This window comes from Triplophysa dalaica, chromosome 10, assembly GCF_015846415.1.
Source record: "Triplophysa dalaica isolate WHDGS20190420 chromosome 10, ASM1584641v1, whole genome shotgun sequence".
Lineage (NCBI taxonomy): Eukaryota > Metazoa > Chordata > Actinopteri > Cypriniformes > Nemacheilidae > Triplophysa > Triplophysa dalaica.
This window is the reverse complement of record NC_079551.1, coordinates 9,517,326-9,535,453: the sequence shown is the minus strand read 5'-3', so window position 1 is coordinate 9,535,453 and position 18,128 is coordinate 9,517,326. Positions and strand designations below refer to the sequence as shown.

The 18,128-nt window shown below is 40.0% G+C and overlaps 2 protein-coding genes across 2 annotated transcripts; one reads left to right on the top strand and one right to left on the bottom strand.

The window, feature by feature from the left end:
* Positions 1-238: 238 nt before the first annotated feature.
* On the top strand, positions 239-3,376 carry si:ch211-212d10.2 (uncharacterized protein LOC557710 homolog). The gene is made up of 3 exons (XM_056759269.1): positions 239-580; positions 939-1,051; positions 2,006-3,376. Exons 1-3 carry the CDS (start codon positions 409-411, stop codon positions 2,102-2,104), a joined length of 384 nt encoding a protein of 127 aa, XP_056615247.1. The 5' UTR covers positions 239-408; the 3' UTR covers positions 2,105-3,376.
* An 83-nt stretch (positions 3,377-3,459) lies between these two features.
* cilp2 (cartilage intermediate layer protein 2) lies at positions 3,460-18,061 on the bottom strand. The gene is made up of 10 exons (XM_056758787.1): positions 15,862-18,061; positions 11,954-12,049; positions 11,180-11,449; positions 10,874-11,056; positions 10,312-10,464; positions 9,912-10,229; positions 9,647-9,755; positions 9,407-9,564; positions 5,885-8,313; positions 3,460-5,796 (listed from the first exon to the last, which is right to left on the bottom strand). The coding sequence occupies exons 1-9, from the start codon at positions 15,923-15,925 to the stop codon at positions 5,897-5,899; spliced, it is 3,768 nt and encodes a 1,255-aa protein (XP_056614765.1). The 5' UTR covers positions 15,926-18,061; the 3' UTR covers positions 3,460-5,796; positions 5,885-5,896.
* Positions 18,062-18,128: the final 67 nt, after the last annotated feature.

Sequence of the window (18,128 nt, the reverse complement as noted above, 5' to 3'; positions counted from 1 at the left end):
TCAAATCATATGATTTTAATGTAATGACACCATGTTAATTGTATAAGGGTTTCACCAGAAGGAACTTTATCATTCTTCACACAACTGTTGCAAATAATTTAAAACCAGATTTTACCTAAACTACATTATCTTAAATTAGGCAAATATAGTCAGTATGCTTTCACTACAAATACCTAACTTATTATAATTACTATACTACAGTAACCAGTATACTACAGGTTAATTTCCTAAGGGCACAGTTTAGGAGTCTTTGGAGACCCCCGTTCGGTGGCAACGTGCAGTACAGCATCCAGGAAGCAACATCCCGGTCCATGGGAGTCGAGCCAGACATCACCAATCCGAAATGAATTAAATCGCGTTTCCACAAAAAACCCAAAACGCATTAATGACCTCGCTTAGCCCACCATTATGACTTCCCCAGATGACAAGAGTGTATCCTGGAGGCAGATAGGCCCGTTGTCTGAGCTGTCTAAGAAAAAATGCCGACTGATGTATTCATCTGATGGACGCGACGCGGATGTTTGTCTCTTCTACGTGAGCGGCGAATTCTTCGCGATGGACGCGCGCTGTGCGCATTCAGGTATGATGTGACGTCACTTATTTTACTCGTTTGCATGCTACTTCGTTGGCATGTTAAGCTAATTTAGCTAGCTAGCTATCTGCCAACGATTACACGCATTGTAAACATGAATAGACGTTTACAAAAATACTGCGTTTATATTGAACAACTCGTCATCGTTTTGTCCATTTGTATAAAAATATATTTTTAAAAGTCAAATGACAGTTGTGCACACCCATGTACATTTAACGTTTTTAGTATTCTAGCCTTGTTTTGGTGGACTTGTGTATTTCCATAGTTTTACTACAAATATCATGGTTTAATTATGGTTATTGTTGTGAGACAATGCTAAGTTTGTGGTTGACTTTGGTTTTACCAGGTGGTCCTCTCTGCGATGGAGATATTGAGGAGGCTGATGTTCTTCAGGTCTTCTGTCCCTGGCATGACTATGACTTCAACCTCAGGACAGGAAAATCAAGCACAGGTTTACAGGTAAAACACTTAAAAATGTAACTCGTAACTCAAATTATGACCTCTAACAAAACATCATTTGTACTTTAAATGTATATAAAATACATAATTTACAACAGTCCCATGAGCCTTGTATATTGCATCGTCTTGAATTAATGTAACGCCCTCATTGACAGAAGATTGCCCCAAAACCTTTACTTGCCAGTTCAGGAAAACCAGCCATTTATTTAAACATTATTAGTTTGGACCGAGAGAGCAATAGTCTGTAATTTAGAGTTCCCGACAATGTTTTTGTATTAAAACCACATCTGTTGTTCCATCAGTTTAATGACGTGCGACACTAAACATTATCTCACACAGTAGTGGTATACACATCAACAGAATCGTACAGAAATGAGCACCGCCAAACAGGCATGTGGAAATTCTCATTTCTACGAATCAAGCCGCTCGCATTTTGGCTTAATTTTCGATATGCTTTCCTGTAGCTCAATGGTAAGAGCATTGCGTTAACTACACAAGGTTGTGGGTTCGACCCCAGGGGATTGCAAATACCTATGTAAAGATAGGATAAAAGCTTAAAAATGTAACTAAAATTATGATATTTACATAACATCTTTGGATAAAAACGTCTGCCAAATTCCTAAATGAAATGTTAATGATAGTCGAACATCTGCTCTTTCATTAAATTAAAATCTCACGGGAACGTGAACAATTGGCTGGTTAGATGTGAAGGTGACCTCAGTCCAATCAATATAAAGAAAAGATTTGGTAAAACAATCCTTGCTGGGGGCATCAGTGCCTTAAAACGTTCCGATTTTAGACAACGGTCCCAACTCCCACCCCTACCTACCATAAGCTATGCTTGTATATCACCTTTTTACCATCAGGATTTCATCTACATCTGCAGAAATAACTCTGTGCAGGCATCCTCAGTGTTTTTCATCATCTCTATTTTTTACTTTTCCTTTGTTTTAGCAACAGGTTTATGAAGTGAAATTGGAGAACGGTACTGTGTATGTCAAGCACGCCAGTGATCTGTCATTGCAGCCTTTCAGCCTGGTCAAAGAGAACTAAAGAACCATCCGTTTGTATGAATCACTTGCGAAACATTCAAAAATTAAGAAGTGGCTCATTGACTAAACTGCATTACAGAAGTTTAGTCAAATGAGCCACTTCTTCATTTTTATTTGACAAATATACTGTAGTATTCATTTGTTAAATGGTTCCCAATACAAATGACTTGAAGTGCCACTTTGATAAACAACACAATTGATTTTCTGATAATATTTTTTTTAATATGCATATCTTCATAGTTGTAAGATGTTTAGTGAACTCAGGGATAATGTGCTCAATGTGGTTGCCACAACTTAGTTAAAATTTAAACTAAATAAGCCTTGATTCAGAAGCATAATTGTAAACACTCATTTATTATAAAATGTCAAACAGTTTTTAGAAAGACATTACATTCCATGAATGCTTTAACAGTAAAGAAAAATGAAATACATTTAAGCTACTGAACACCATAACAAGCCTGCATACATCAAAGAGTGCTTAAGAGCTGCCTTACAGTCTTACACTATAGACCTAGTTTTTGGTCTGGAGTCTAATATATTTAGCAGAGTTATAAAAAATCTAAATGTTTCCATAATAAAGATGGTAGACTAACATGTCATTCAAGCTTTGGTTTGTGAGGAAAGAGAATGTGTTCATTTCTGTAAGTTTAAAATAAATAGGGCTGTCAAACAAATAATCGTGATTAATCATCCAGAATAAAAGTTTGTGTTTTCATAACGTATGTCTGTGTACTGTGTATATTCATTTTGTATTTATAAACACATAGACATATATGCGTATTTTTAAGAAAAATATGAAAATTAACCAACGTTTATATAAACACATCTAAATAAATACAAAATATATATAAATAGGAGACATATATTATGTTAAGACAAAGTTTTACTCTGGATGCCATTAATCGTTTGACAGCCCTAAAAGTAAATAAATAAACAATTACAAAGTAATGACTATTGGGCCCCCTAGTGTTCTGGTAACTGACATACTCTGTGCACCCACCGAAATGGCATCTCTGATTCGACCTTTGCATTGTTTAGTCATTGGCTTTTAGGAAAGGACAGCCATTAACATCTGTTGAGAATGTAAATACAATCCCCTTTCACAATTTAATTTGATTAATATTGTTTCACTTATTTTCAAATGTTTACATGTCTTGTAAAACTTGTGTTGATGCCTTCATATAATTTCTAGTCTTCTTTAATTTATTATCTTCACTATGTCATAAGTTATGTTATGTTGTGTTGTATTTATGTTTAATGTAATAAAAACAATGTCAAGAGAACGTGTTTGGAAGAGATCTTTATTTACATTCCAGAAAAATGGACATACACATTGTATTCCACAATGGGGTATATGCACACGAACCCATGACGTCCTTATACTACAATCTCTGCCAGCTCTGTTACATCCGGCGGCATAGGGAAAAATGGTGTTTCGCATCAGGATGCACATTACGATTCTAATTATTCAAACACTTCGCCATACGTCGACAACCAAAAAGGAGAAGGACTTCAGGCTATTTGTTTCAAGGTACATTAACAAATATGAAAAAAGGAAAGTGAACTTTTGCACTTACTAGAGGCACTCAGAGGCACTTAAAAATTCTCACGCGTAGTGCTGACCTTTGTGCTATGAGAGCGGACCTGACCTAGCTGGCAGCGATTTTACCGGAATAACGTCATCGTCCCATGTGCATATACCCTATTTACACATAAAACTGGCTTTTGAGAATGCAAGACGGGTAACTTCATGCACTTTCATTTACATTCTTATGGATTTTTCAGGAATTTATTTATGTATTATGTTCAAGAGGCAGGCATCTATTCAACTTTTGGATCGCAATGGAGACAACGGTAGAGTTAACAACACATTTTGTCAAAGGAGATTCCTGTAAAAGTTATAGTCTCCCTGAGACCAGCCCGACAGTTGAACAGACGACAAACACTCTTTTGACAGAAAACTGCGGAGGCCAACTAATTTTTAGCACCATTTTCATTCAGTATCCTCCCACTGATCTCTAGCTTGCCTATGAAGAAAAAGCAGTACAGATTGTAGTCCAAAGATGCTGTAATTGGATATATTACAAAGGTTTAGATAAAGTTATTCAAGTTACATTTGTATGACTCAGAATTAGGTGAGACTGTCTGGGATGGAAACATTATTAACTTGTTTAAAGACGTGCTGTGGTTATAGCAAAAAACTGGAAAGAATGTAGATGAACATTATATCTAGGTTCCACGGCACCACTCGACTAAAAAACTGCTTTTATGTTACATTATATATACTTTTTACATGAAAAATCATTTAAATGTATGCGTCTGCAATTTCGTCTTGACTAAGCATTACAACTTTGCACTTTTTGGAAATTTTTGGGAGTTTTTATATTTCAAAGAATATTTAATTTTATTTACCTCCAAAGTGTTGTTTAAACTTGACCCACATTAAGCTACTCATCTCTTGATAAACAGGTAATGAATTTTTGCACCATTATTTATTCAAACGTGCCTTTAATCCCACAATGCAACTTGAAGCCTTAAAATCTCTTGCTAGCCTGTGTTGGTGTAAACCATAAATGGATTAGAGATGAATAACAATAATGAAAATCAATTTGCAAAGCAACCCACAAAAAGTTATTCAATAAATACAGTTTCTCTGATTCGTAAAATGTTTAAAAGACACAGTTGGATTTTTTAAATTGTTTCCAAACAATCCCAGAGAGACTTCATAAACTGCAACTGTGTTTATGTTGCATTGTCAGATGGCTAAATATGAGAAGAGGCTGCTTTTGCTTGGCAAGATGCTCAGATTCCCTCGCATGGAATAATTTGAAAATCAGATATACACTTACTAAGGGATTGCCCAACGTTTTAAACAGACCTATGGTTGATTGGCTCATAACATAGACTATTTTTGTTAGGGCTCTCAAGTCATTGGAACAACATATTGCACTAGAAAAAAACAAGACAGAGACCCACAAAAAACAATATACAATCAGTTTTATCATACGAGTAGAACACCTGCACTGTGTTTTCATAACAAAAGAAAACTTTTAATTAGGCCAGCCATAACAGTTTTACCACATTGCAGTTTGTGTTTGAAGTTATGCTGTAGGACCATAAAATTATTGATTACGTCTCAGCCCAGGTTTGTTTAGTCTGGTTTGAAAATCCGTTTTGTTAAAGGATGCTGTTTTTGGCTGGGGTCACTTGTGGTTTGGTCAGACTGAAGGGTGGCTAAATCGTAACTGGAATGTCTTTGCGGCCTCAAGTTTGCTTTATTGCATCCAGTTTTTTTTTACATACAATGTCAACGACAACAAAAGTTAGCAGCCATCACATCTGACCTCAACCCCTTGTTTGACTTACTGTCAGACACTGAAAGAAACAGGTAAAGGGTTGTCTACATAAAGATTGATGTTGACTGTACTGCTGTCACAAAATTTGAAATAATTAAAATAAATAAAATCATCCAGGATGAAACTTTTAACCGGTTTGCACTGATCATACAAGAAACATCTTAATGCAGTAAACTTTGAGAAGGGAACTGTGAGACGACAGTTCTCCATACTCAAGAAGCAAGTGTTTAAATGTGTTCAGATAAATCAAGTCTAAATTCACCAGGCTGACCAAGTTGGGGATTTCGATAGCAGGTTTTGTAAAACTTTCTTCTTCGTTCTCTTGAACCTGAAAGACCTAAACGAAAATGACAAACATAAACGTGATTGTGTTTAAGGTTGTAATGTTTCATGTTTACTGAGTATACAAAGTTTAGAAAACTTACCTATAGGAAGATCTACTTTCTTGGTTGTGTCCTTGAAGTTGGTCGTCTTCTGTTAGTGTTCGTGGCTCTGCGGTTCTGGCTCCTGCCCTGTTGGCCGAACGGATAGGCCACCATTTGGGTTGACCCTCGCCTGACTTGAAGTCCTTGGGACTCCCTCATCTCCCGTGCCATCTGTGTTAGTGTTAGGCCAGGATTTGTTTGCAAGCGCTGGAATAAACTCTCACGATTCACAGTTCTTTTGGGGCAGCTGAAAGTAAGTGCCACTCCAGTATTTGACTTCATCTCCCTGGAAAAACCATCTGAGGTGCCATCAAAGCAACGGCCTATTGCGATCTCTTTGGCAACGCGTGGGTTCTGGTCTGTGACGGTGTATATTCCATAATTGTGTCCAAGGGGATCAACAGGAGCTAACATATTAAACGAGTGAGACTCGTTGTTTTGAAGAGCAGGTGGATGCTTTATGAGATACTCTTGCAGGAGGTTGTTGATGCCTATCCGACGGCAATTGGCTTGCGGGATGATGGAAATGAGTGTCTTGTCGACAGTAGCAAGATCGAAAAGCATCCCGCTACACTTAAATTCAAGACAAGCGGCGGAGGTGTTCGGTTGGTGTAAGTCACGGGTGCTTCGAATGTCTCTAATGCCATACATCTGACCTCTGGTTTGAGGGTGAGTGCCACCAAGGTTCCTTGACCTCACCATGATTTCTGAAGCTCCTTGAATTTTAACCTTGATGTAGCAAGCCCTGAACTCCTGTGGGTTTGGCCACCAGGAAAGATAATCCCCAGTCCATGAGGTGAGGTCGCTCTCTTCAAAAGGCACCACGTTATACTCGTATTTATCTTTTTCAACACGGAAAAAGCGAAAGTGGTTGGCATCAACAGGTGCATTTTCACATGTAATTAAATTCTGGTAGGGATATATTGGCCCGTTCGTTTCATCAAAATTATTAGGGTTGGGTTTGGCTAGGTTAATTCGGAATGCTGTTTTTTTAAGCGCCGGATCTTCGTGATCCGATCTCTGGTAATCCAACTTCCCCAAGTATGGCTGTGACACACCAATAATGTTTGGGTTCATTTTTGGTGATGAGGGAGCTGCTTCCAGTTCCTCACCCCCCATTAAGGCTGTGATGTAAGCAGTGTATGCGTCAGTTCTCTGAGCATCGCAGAAGGCTGGCAGACAAGCACCATTTTGTCCTGTTATCACACTGTCAAAACGACCCCAGGCCCTCGGATTTGATGAGTAGCCAGGCTTGGGCTCCAGGTTTATCAGGCTTATAACAACTCCTTCTAGTTGCTCAGAGGGCAGGAACTTGTCGCTCATATAGGCCCTCACCTTTACATAACATCTGCGATTTTCAGGTACATCCAGGTTGAACATCCTACGTTCCCTGATTTCCATGTTTCCTATAAGGAATGTGCGCTCCTCTCTTTTGTTCCTCCCATTACCAGTGATTGTAGTTTGTTTGGGCTGAAAGCCACTCTCCTCTTCCCAAATGCCCGTGTCCGGATGAAGGGACCAGAGTTTCATAGCAGGGATATGCTCCTGCATTTTGACATGCTCTGTATCAAGGAGGACCTGGACTCCGCCAGCACCTAGAACCTCCTGGTTTTTCTCATCTCGGAAATCAACCGAAAACATTCCATATGTCCTGAGAGGAAGCATTTCTCCGTCATCATCAACAAAGTTGAGGTCACCCGGGGTTGCAGCGGCCGTGGTGATGTTGCGCGGGTCAAGGAACGTGACGCTGGCCTTGACCGTTCCTTCGTACACCTCCCCTGTGTTTTTGTGAAAAGAGTTTGGAGGTATAATCAGCTGACCGATGGGGTCCTCTCCTTCAATTTCTCCGAGATAAATTGTATTAGTTTCTGCAGCGTTGATATCAATAGGTTCCTGCTTTCTCATCACTTTTACATCGTGATAGACTGACCCTCCTCTCTTGTCAAAGACGAAGACTTTAATTGTATCGATGAACTTCTGAGAGGGGTCAACAAAGTTTACCACAAGTCGCTGCATCTCTGGAGAAACCTGAATTGTGAACCCACCCTGATATCCTGTTGTGCCGACCCGTTCTTTCCCCAAGTAAATGTGTCCGAAACGCAAGGGTTCGTCATCATCCACTGCAACCACCCTTCCACGTACAAGGACTTTGGGCTCCACGCAAGTCTGACACCCACACTCCTTCACAACCTTGATAGGCAGATTGTACCGGCCACACTTGATCTCTCGAGGCTCCATTTGTTTAACCCCACAGCAGAAGCCAGATCCATCTCTGCAGCGCATGTCAAAGTCCAATGACCCAGGACATTTGTTGTGTGGACAGCGACCTGCATTGTAAAACTTGGAGTCTGTTGTAGGCTGCCTGCAGTCAGAGGGCAATTTGATCAGGTGAGTTTCAGGTGTAGCATTGCATGCTGGAGTTCCTTTAGCTGTGAAACATGAAATTTCAGGTTAGGGCGCTACATTTTCCAGGCATACAGAACATTTATGGATGTGTACAAAAACATAGGGTTGGTTAATTTCATCATTTCTTTTTAGTTTCAATAAAGTGTTTAAAGAGGAATAAACCATTGTATAAAGATGAACATGCTGGATCATGTTGGATCACTTAAGTACACATTTTTTTTCAATGTGACTGAAAGGTTTTGATAAGCCACAAAAACGTTATTATTTGAGAATTGCAAAAAATATTAAGCACAGCAGCTGATCTCACAAACAACTATTAGGTTATGTGGCGGTTGCCATGTCATATTGCTAGTTATGACTTAAACTTATGATGTCATTGTGGAGCTTAATGTCTTAACGTTACTGACTTGAGTTATTGCTGCAACATTACCACTGTACAGTAAATATGGTTCATTAATTCATAAGAGTTTTGTTTTTCCATGTAAACCGACGCTTATTCGAGACCGCAGCCATGTAATTTCGTTTGAGGATGTGAAATCTAATTTACGGAAAAACTTTCCCACTGTAACAGTTGTTTAGAAGCAGGAGCAAACACAAAATACATTAATCAACCTAATCTGCTGTGACAGTTGGTAGTGTTTCATTCAGCGATATGCCATATTGATTAAGAAGTGGAGAAGATTCCTCAGACGAAACCAAGAGCTGATTGCTTTAGCAGACTTCTTGGCAGAATCTTCCTGACAATCTATATCTCAGGTAACAAGCATCATGGGAATATACATTTTGTGTAGTGGTTTTTGTGAATCTGAAATACTTGAATCTGAATACTTGTCTTAAAACACAGAATTTATAGTCAAGCTTGGATTTCACTTTCATAGGAGAGAACTCTAAACGGCTGTGATTTAATGATTTTAGAGTCGGCCCACTGTGACTTTTTGCCAGTTGTACCTTGTTTAGAAATCAGTCTTTCTACCAGCTTAAACATTACGAAAGACTGTACTCTACATTAGAAGCTGTAATAGTATTTAATCTGGTTATTTTTCGTCTTCAAAAACATTTAGCAAAAACGCCGTATTGACCTGTCCCTGTTCGCCACTAAAATGGTTCTGCACTTACCAAAAACAGTGAGAAGGGCTGATGTAGACTTGATGCTTCCTGCTGGACTGGTTGCTTTGCAGTGATACTGTCCTGACTGCTCTTGTGTCAGGTCCCGCAATATCAATTTTTCATCATACTTGTATATGGCACGATCTAGTAAAGTTCCATTGTGGTACCTTGAAATCGAACAAAGTGATATCTTCAATAAACTATCACAATATTTGGAACAAATGTAATGAAATGTCATTTTTTCTCTACCAGTAATATTTGTCAGGTTTAGGCATTCCAGTTGCTGTACAGCAAAGACTTGCACGCTGTCCCTTGTACCGTACTTTGTCCTCTGGATGCTTCACAATATATGGTTTCTCTGAAAAACAGAGGAACCACTAATGCAATATCTTGATACGTTCATTGGAAAAAAGCCTATTAAATCAAAGTGACCATGTAACTCAAATGTATTCAATTAAAGCATTACTAATGGAAATGTTATTTCCATTTTGGTTCATTCTTTCGATATACCTACCTGAGGATCGTAAGATGGCCTGTACCCAGTATGTATCAGTGGTGTTACTGAAAACAGGGACTGTGACAGGAGCAAACTTTTCTTTGCTGACAATTACTTTGGTCTCCAGGGTGGAACATAGCTCATCAATCTTAAAATGACCCTGGGCATCAGTTTGGGCACGGATGATTTTAGTTTGATTAGCTAGAGCCACTGTAGCACCAGCCACTGGTACACCTGTGACACTTAAGACCTCCCCGTGTAATGTCGGTCCTTGACAGATGCAGTAGCTGCAGTCTTTACTGGGACGCCCCTCAGTACAGTCGAGTTTACACACAACTGGAAAACACAAAACACAGCTTTTTAACAGTAAAAGAAATAACAGGTTTAAAGAGTTTGTGACTTTTGTCAGATACGATACCTGGACATGCGTTTCCACACTTCTGGACCTCTGTGGGTCGTCCTGTGCATTGGATCTTGGTCGAAGATCTGTGACAGGTTCTTCGTCTTGTCCTGCGACCTTTCCCACAGGTCGCCGAGCAAGCGCTCCAGGAACCCCAGTTACTCCACATGGCTGATTATTCAAAGGACAATAGCGGTGAATTAAAGGGACAGTTTAGCTTAAGCAGAACAACATATTTATACATTTTTGAACCAACTTGAGGATGAGTAAATGATGACAGAATTTTTATTTTGGGGTGAATTATCCCTTAAACATACGGGAAAGCAAATTGTATCAGATAGGTCATCTGAATTCTAAAGCAGCTTTGCCAGTGTGGTTGCATTGATTTTCCGATCAAAGAAAATGATGCAATACACACACAGGGCCATGTTTCAGTTAATTCAACTGAGAGAAATGAAGGCCGCGAATTCATGTTATCAGAAGATAATCCTAAAAATGTGCTTGTCTCCAAAGTGAGCGGCATTATTAAGAACATTTTCTGATAACCATCAAACTACAGGAAAACTGTCAAGACTTATACCTTGGCATGGCGGGGTCGAACACTCTCTCCGTTCTACTTGAGGACCCACACAGATGGGAGAAAGCAGTAACGGAAGAGGCTGCGTGCTCATGCATTTCCTCTGACGAACTTGGATTCCGACATCATTACAGGCAGTGGCAGAGCAAGGCGTCCACCCGCCCCATTCGGTCCAGAAGGAGTGAACTTAAGCGAACAAAAAGCAACAGTCATCCAACCTCATCTCTCCAACAGACAAATGCACACTCATATAACTCCATATGGAATACACTTTAGTGCTTTGATGGATTGTCTCTTGACTAATTGTACCTGGCGGACACTGGAATCGCACATGGTAGTTGGAGCAACTGCGGCCATATGACTGCTCCTTATTGATGCACCAGAAGCCTTTCTCCAAACTGGAATGTACCACCTCCCCTGTATCCGCAGCTGCGACCCAGTCCGTGGTACGGGCCTCCATGGCTACAGGTCGTGCACATACCCTTTCCCGATAGTAGAAGCGAATGGCCTCCAACCTCTCGTAGTCCCCATTTCCTCCTGGATGATCGATGTTAAACCAGGATGTCCACTCAGTCACGCCTGCGTTAACCAGAACAGACAACAGTATGACATTTATGAGAACGGTCTGGTGTTGCCAATGACCCAGCAATGGCTGCTAGAGTGATTTATGTCAAATTTCTGCATCGCCTTTGTCTGCTCGCTTTACTCTGTCCCAAAAAATCCGACACAAGTGCTTATTGCTTCGTGTCACGATCTCCTGTGAGAAATAGGAACTGGATAAGGTCATTCAAGTCAAATCTTTCTGAATTGTCTCAATACAGGCAACTTATTCTCTCGGTCAAATCAAGAGCATGTGTAAACTCATTTGTACTTCAAACAGTCAATGTTTTGTTTTAGCAGTAAAGTGGCGAACAGCTTACATCATTATGGCACGTTTAATGAAGACGGATTACTCCAGAAATACAGACTAGTTCATTGCTTACATCACTTTTTAAAATCAAACTTTTCGTATCATCAAAAAGATCCGAAGTGTGGTTTGGATGGACTCGAACACTGCAAATGAGTTAATTTAACCATAACTACCTGTGGTCTGTGGTTCTAAGAGGCTGTTGTACGCCAGTTTTCTGCTCCTGTCTGTTTGGTTTAATCTTCGAAGATGTGAGCTGTCCCAGATAGGCCCTGTGGGAAAGCAACATTTATTACATCTTACTCGGCAGAAAAAGGTGCTACCAAGGGAAAAATGGCTGCTTATTGAATTACCGAAATCTGCAACCCCTTTGGGACTAATAAAATTTGCTCCTAAAATGTGTTGAGGATTGGTTGATCTATTACAGTCCGAAATCATTTCAGTGTTAAAGATCGGAACAACGTATTCTTTGCAAGTTCCTTAGACTGCAGACATGTCTGTAAATGTGTTTGGAAAATCTTACTTGGCTTTGCAGTAAATGGAATGTGTGCAAAAGACATTCAATATTAAAGCTGGCCCAAGGGTGTCTGATTTTATTGTGTGTGTGCTCTCTGTATTGGTGCCACTGGAGTCCAAGTGGAACGACTGGCCTACTTTTATCAGCTTAGCATTCAGCCGTTTCCTCAGTCTAGTGACCGGCCTTAGCAGGACACATGCTGTCTTGCTGCACCTCTCGAGGTGACATGCCGGAAACTTTGAAACTCACACTGTCACATCTGGAAAGCACAATCGTCTACACAAAAGTAACACACACACCGTGTGCTTCACAAAAGGATTCCCTTCATTCAGAATCAAGCTGGAGACACTTACAAACCAAAGCCTCAAAGAAGAAAAGACAGGGACAAACACATGTTTTCTCATGCTTTCTAGATGAGACATTATCAGAAAATCTCGCTTCCAAGACAGAAAACCTACAGTGTTGCATGCGAACCACACGTCCCGTGTGCCGACAGTAAATCCCTGAATTAATTTCCAGAACCTGTTTATAAATGAACAAGTGTAATGTGATAAGGAGATTTGGTCATTGGATGAGGATTTCATTCAACCTTTTTTTCCCCCCAGGGTTGACGTGTAGACGTTAAGCCAAGCCTAACATCCTCAAGTAAAAACAGCACAGTGTCTTGACACTGGATCATTACTGGCATTACTCTAAGAACACACACTGAAGTACTTATCTGCAGCAGATATGTCAATCACTTGAAGCTATGCACAACATTTGAAAATCTGTTTAAAAAGTCTATCCTGTTGAGTTAGCAGCCATATCTTCAATGAGATGCAATGCAGAAAACAAATAAAAGCATCTATGTTCGCGTAGCTACTCATGTATATAGAATACTTACTAAAACAGAATTTAAACAGCACTTGACCCCCAACAGTAGCCATAAATATAACTGGCAACAACCATCACGCCACTCTATTCTAAGAACTACTGACTTATAATAGAGCGGTGTCTGACCTCAATGGAACCTTGTACTATTCCCACCCAGTTACATTGAGTTATTGGGATCAGGTGTGTGAAACCTATTTGCTTTGCAGTGGAAACAATTAGTTAACACTACCTAAAAATACCCAACAGGCAATTGGGAGCACATCATTGAACTCCCAACATAGACTGACACTCTACCCTCCCATAACAAACAGCTCATGACGAGTTTATTTTGGTGGCTGGCTCACGCACAAGATGCTGCTTATAACTCGGGTCAGCAATTGAATGATTACTTTGTACCAATATTTGTGCCAGGAGTTTTATCCCACATTATAAAATTCCGTATCATTACTCTTTTCAGACATCTCGCGCCACCTCATAAAGCTTACAGCACAATATCCAATAGTCATACACATATAATCCATTCACGCAAGTATGCCCATTTATTAAGACATTCCCACTTTTTAATGTGCATTTGGAGTATTGCGGTCCAAGCCAGAAGCGATTCAAGACATTACAAGGTTGGGCTTTATTAAAAGCTCTACGTCAAAGTTGCGGCCCAGTGGTGAGCGCGCATGGCCTAGATACAGTCAACTAGGTTGCTTACGCAGGCAACGAGTGTTTCGGTCCCATTTCCACTTGCTTTCGTCTTCATACTTTTCTTTCTTTTTTCTCACGTCTGAATAAAGTCATACCGAGAAACAAAACAATGAAAACATTGTGAAACGTTAACCGTCATTAGTGCTTTATGCAAATCTCAGAATTTTCCAGGCTCTTCCGAAAGGACAACGAAAAACCTTTGGGCACGTCATGTAGTTCCTCACTGACTCTCCCATACACTTACATGCAGAAAGCTTGAAAATGACTTTAACAGGTTTAATTCACTGTCCTTGACATCGGCAACAAGCAGGCATTTGTTTGAAATCAACGGCATTTCATTTAAACAGGCACCGTGCCCGGATGGTGGTCATGGAAGCGCATTCCACATCCCATCATGCTTTAATGGATGCAAATGCGCACACTAAAGTGGTTTTATGAGTGTGTGTTTATCCTGGAACGGCATACATGTGGTAGTAGTTTTGCGTATCTGACGCGTGTACTGACTAAGGTGTGTTCTAATGGAAGACTGGGATGGTGATCAGTCTGACTGGGTTGAAGACAAGATCAAGAGCCATTGACTGTTCCATTGCCTCTGAAGTGAATCTGCTCCATTATTCTCAACTTAACTCTTGACTCCCGATTGTTGTGCCTGAAATGTTTTAAGTTGTTTAGTTTTGCCTTTGAACTGTTTTTTTTATCGTATTGCATGTGTAGAAACGAGAAGACTTTATTCAGAATTAAGAAGTTACGCGCGAAACTAGAAGCGCGCTCAGTGGGGTGACACGTGTGACCCCAACATCGCGACGGAGAGCAAACTGGCATATCGACTTTGATCACTATTTCCTTTTTTCACATCAAAGCAACAGAGATCGACGTTGCTGGGCATCAGGACTTCAGAGCAAAGCGAAGCATCTGGCGGATGAATCGTTAAGAGATTAGAAAGCGGTAATATTTACTTTGGAGCGGTGAAAATGACTCCGCCGTGCCCTGGATGAAACTGGCACGGATACGCGGGTTAACAGCTCATTACTGTTGACATCTGGTTATTTTAACCCATATTTTCAGATCCTTATGGTTAAAGTCTTCAAAGACGTCGCGCACGCTTTTTTCCGTGCCACGGGCGCGCGCGGATGCAGAGTCTGTCTCAGCAGGTAATAAATTCCGACGAGCGCGAGGTCGACAGGAGACGAAAGAGAAGGATAATAAAGAGCAAAGATGAATAAAACCCCGGTGACTTTCCAGTGTTTTGAGACTGTCAGTCTGAAAATAATAAATTGCCTCGGTGTCGTCGCTACGTTGGTTTCCACAGCAGAGGTTTTTGGAGTGATGCTGGGACACGGATACTTTTGCGGGATGAACCAAAGGCTGATGCACATTTGCCATTAAATATTATATAACAGTGAACTGTGAATGATTTTTCTTTCATAAATGTCAGAATGTAAGCCTGTGCTGCCATTTAAAATTCATGGAGAGTTGTTTTTGACACTGTGTAAAATCACTTGGGAAATCAACAAAAGTTTTATTATAGTAAAAGTGTAGTTTATAGTTTAACTTATAGTTAAACCTTTGTAAATTTAGTATGAGCAATAGAACAAGGTGCCATTTCGACTTGAAAATTAATTTAGTGAATTCTTGTAATTGTTTTGTTGAAAAAAAACAGCTGGAGCCAAATGTAGTTGATCACAATTCACATCATCAACACCAGCATCATCTTTCATCAGCATCTAACATTTATTAGTTCAAATCTTCCCCTCTAGCTGTATAACATAATATCCCATGTTTTTACAATATTAGACAATAAAAGTAGTCACACAAATTATTATGCAAGCAAACATTTTCATGACTTAACATCACCCTTTCAATGTAGTTACAGTGCTCTGCTGTAAAACACCTAATCACGCTGTTTCTGCAAGACTCAGGTGCTGACAGCTCTGTCCAAAATGTACATAATAAAAAATCAAACAAAATAAATAAAACGTTAAAGCCTTTTTACATTACCTTGTGCCAGACACGATACAAACAGAGTAGACAGGACCAATGTCACCACTGGGATGTTCCACATACTGTCGCTGACGGGACACCACTGGTAACAAAAAAGAAATAAATAAAAAGGGGAGAATTTTTTTAAAATAGACAGTTATGTCAAGTTCTTGAGTGAGTTGATGGAAAATCAGCGTTTAAATTGTTTTCCCTGTCCTTCAAGTCTGATGGAGTTCTGTGAAGTACCCAGAGTTTTAAAAGACAGGATGGAGCGAAGAGGGGTCCAGCCCGGCCCCCTTTTGCTCGCCATTGGCTGGTGCATTAACATCTGTGTCTTTATATCATTCCAGCAGACAAAGAACAACACACAGATGTAGGAGAAAGGTGAAGGTTGCATCAGAAAAACATTATGTTTTTGTTTTTCATCAAGTTCATTACTTCATATGCGCGGTTAGGAGGACAATACATCACATTGTGTGTTTTATGATGTTCCTGGCTGGCATCCTACTTGAAATAGTCGTCAATTTGATTATAAATAAAGACATTAACGCGCAGTATCGTTGGCAGATGACTTCAATTTAAAATTCATTTTGCAGCAGATTTTCATTTATGTTTTGCTATGGCGTGCAACTTTGCAATACAGGGGTATCCAGTCTTGCTCCTGGAGGGTCACCGTTGTGCAGACCTTACTGCACAAAAACCACCAAAATCTCTAGGATGGCTTGACTTTACAGATGTGTTTGATTAAAGTTGGACTTAAACCGCCCTCAAGGAGCTGGACTGAACATCCTCGTAGAGCATTTCCGGAATGCTCCTGAAACGTACGACATGACTCATTAACAGACCGTGACATGAAGCACCTGCTTGGTAAAAATAAACAAGCCACAAAAGGTGGGTTGTAAACAACAGAATGGTTTACATTTAGTAATACATCATCTGTCACGGATCCCCACACGCAATAACTCTTTCGTATTGTTTAAAGGCGATGTGTTGTTTGATGGTCCATGTTTTACAGAGAATCAGAAATGCAAAATGCAAATGATAAAATTTCTATATGTATAACTATGTCTTCAGAGGTGTATTGAGACTTTAGATAATGAAGCGTTATTTTTATCACCTTCGAGCGAGCTATTTCTATCTACATACACCCCAGGTCTCCCTGCACGGAATTCACCATGTTATTTCTACAGTAGCCCTAAACGGACAAACTTCTCTACAGAGCACGTTTCGTAAATACATTATTTCCTTCGCCAAAGAAGTGTAAACGTGACGACATCTTAGGTCCGTGTCAGCCAAGCGTAGCTCTTCAAATGGGGAGGGGTTGATTGAGTTTGTTGTAATTCATAACCTCACCGCTAGATGCCACTACCTTAAATACACTGGACCTTTAATTGATTTTTGCACAATTTGTCAATAGCAGGGGGTTTGCCTATATTAAGTCGTAAAATGCAAGATGGGTATGTTGGAATGGGTTGTCTGGTGGGCCAGAGCCAGACACTTTGAAGTCTCATGGCTCATAAGCAGAGGTAATTGTGTCTAACTATTTGTACTGTAAATGTTCCCATGCATGCAACATGTACAGTACGGTCTGGAACATAACACATGTCCACCGACCGACTTTGATATTATTTTGGCAAAAATTTGATATATCGTGTTTCAAATTGAGACATTGTGGTCTGTGACGGGACATTACACAAAATGAGTCAAAATCAGAAATCGTGAAGGTCAAAGATGGCAAATATAAACAAAACCGAATAAACAGTAGTCAGGAAGCCAAAATATTTTCCCGATTCTTTCAGTCTAAACAGATCTTCATATTTTCCTTGTCACCATATTGACCGCGTATGATTTCTCTTGCCCGTTAAGTTTTGCAGGCTCCCTATTCTTATTAAATGACAATAAACTTGCATTTGGCCTTCAGACGGGGTGGACAGAAATGTAGAATGTGTACTTGAAATATCCCTGTATGTCTGTCTATAATAAGTTTTGATTTTGGAGGTCGTCATGCCTAATTTTGGGATCTCACGTTTACATCCCTTAATGGCCCACGGGGCATTTATGATGCGTCATTACACTGCTACTGCTCACCTACTGTAACCATTCCTCAAACATTCCTTTATATCACCCATGCTTTTTCCATACTTTCAAATAAATCTCTGGGAAGAAATAATATACTGTACGGTCTAAAGCTCTTAGCTACCCTTTTGTTCCCAAATATTGGCTAATGGGTCGCATATTCCAATAGCTTGCCGATCCAACAGTCCTGTCGGAATAATAACATCCGC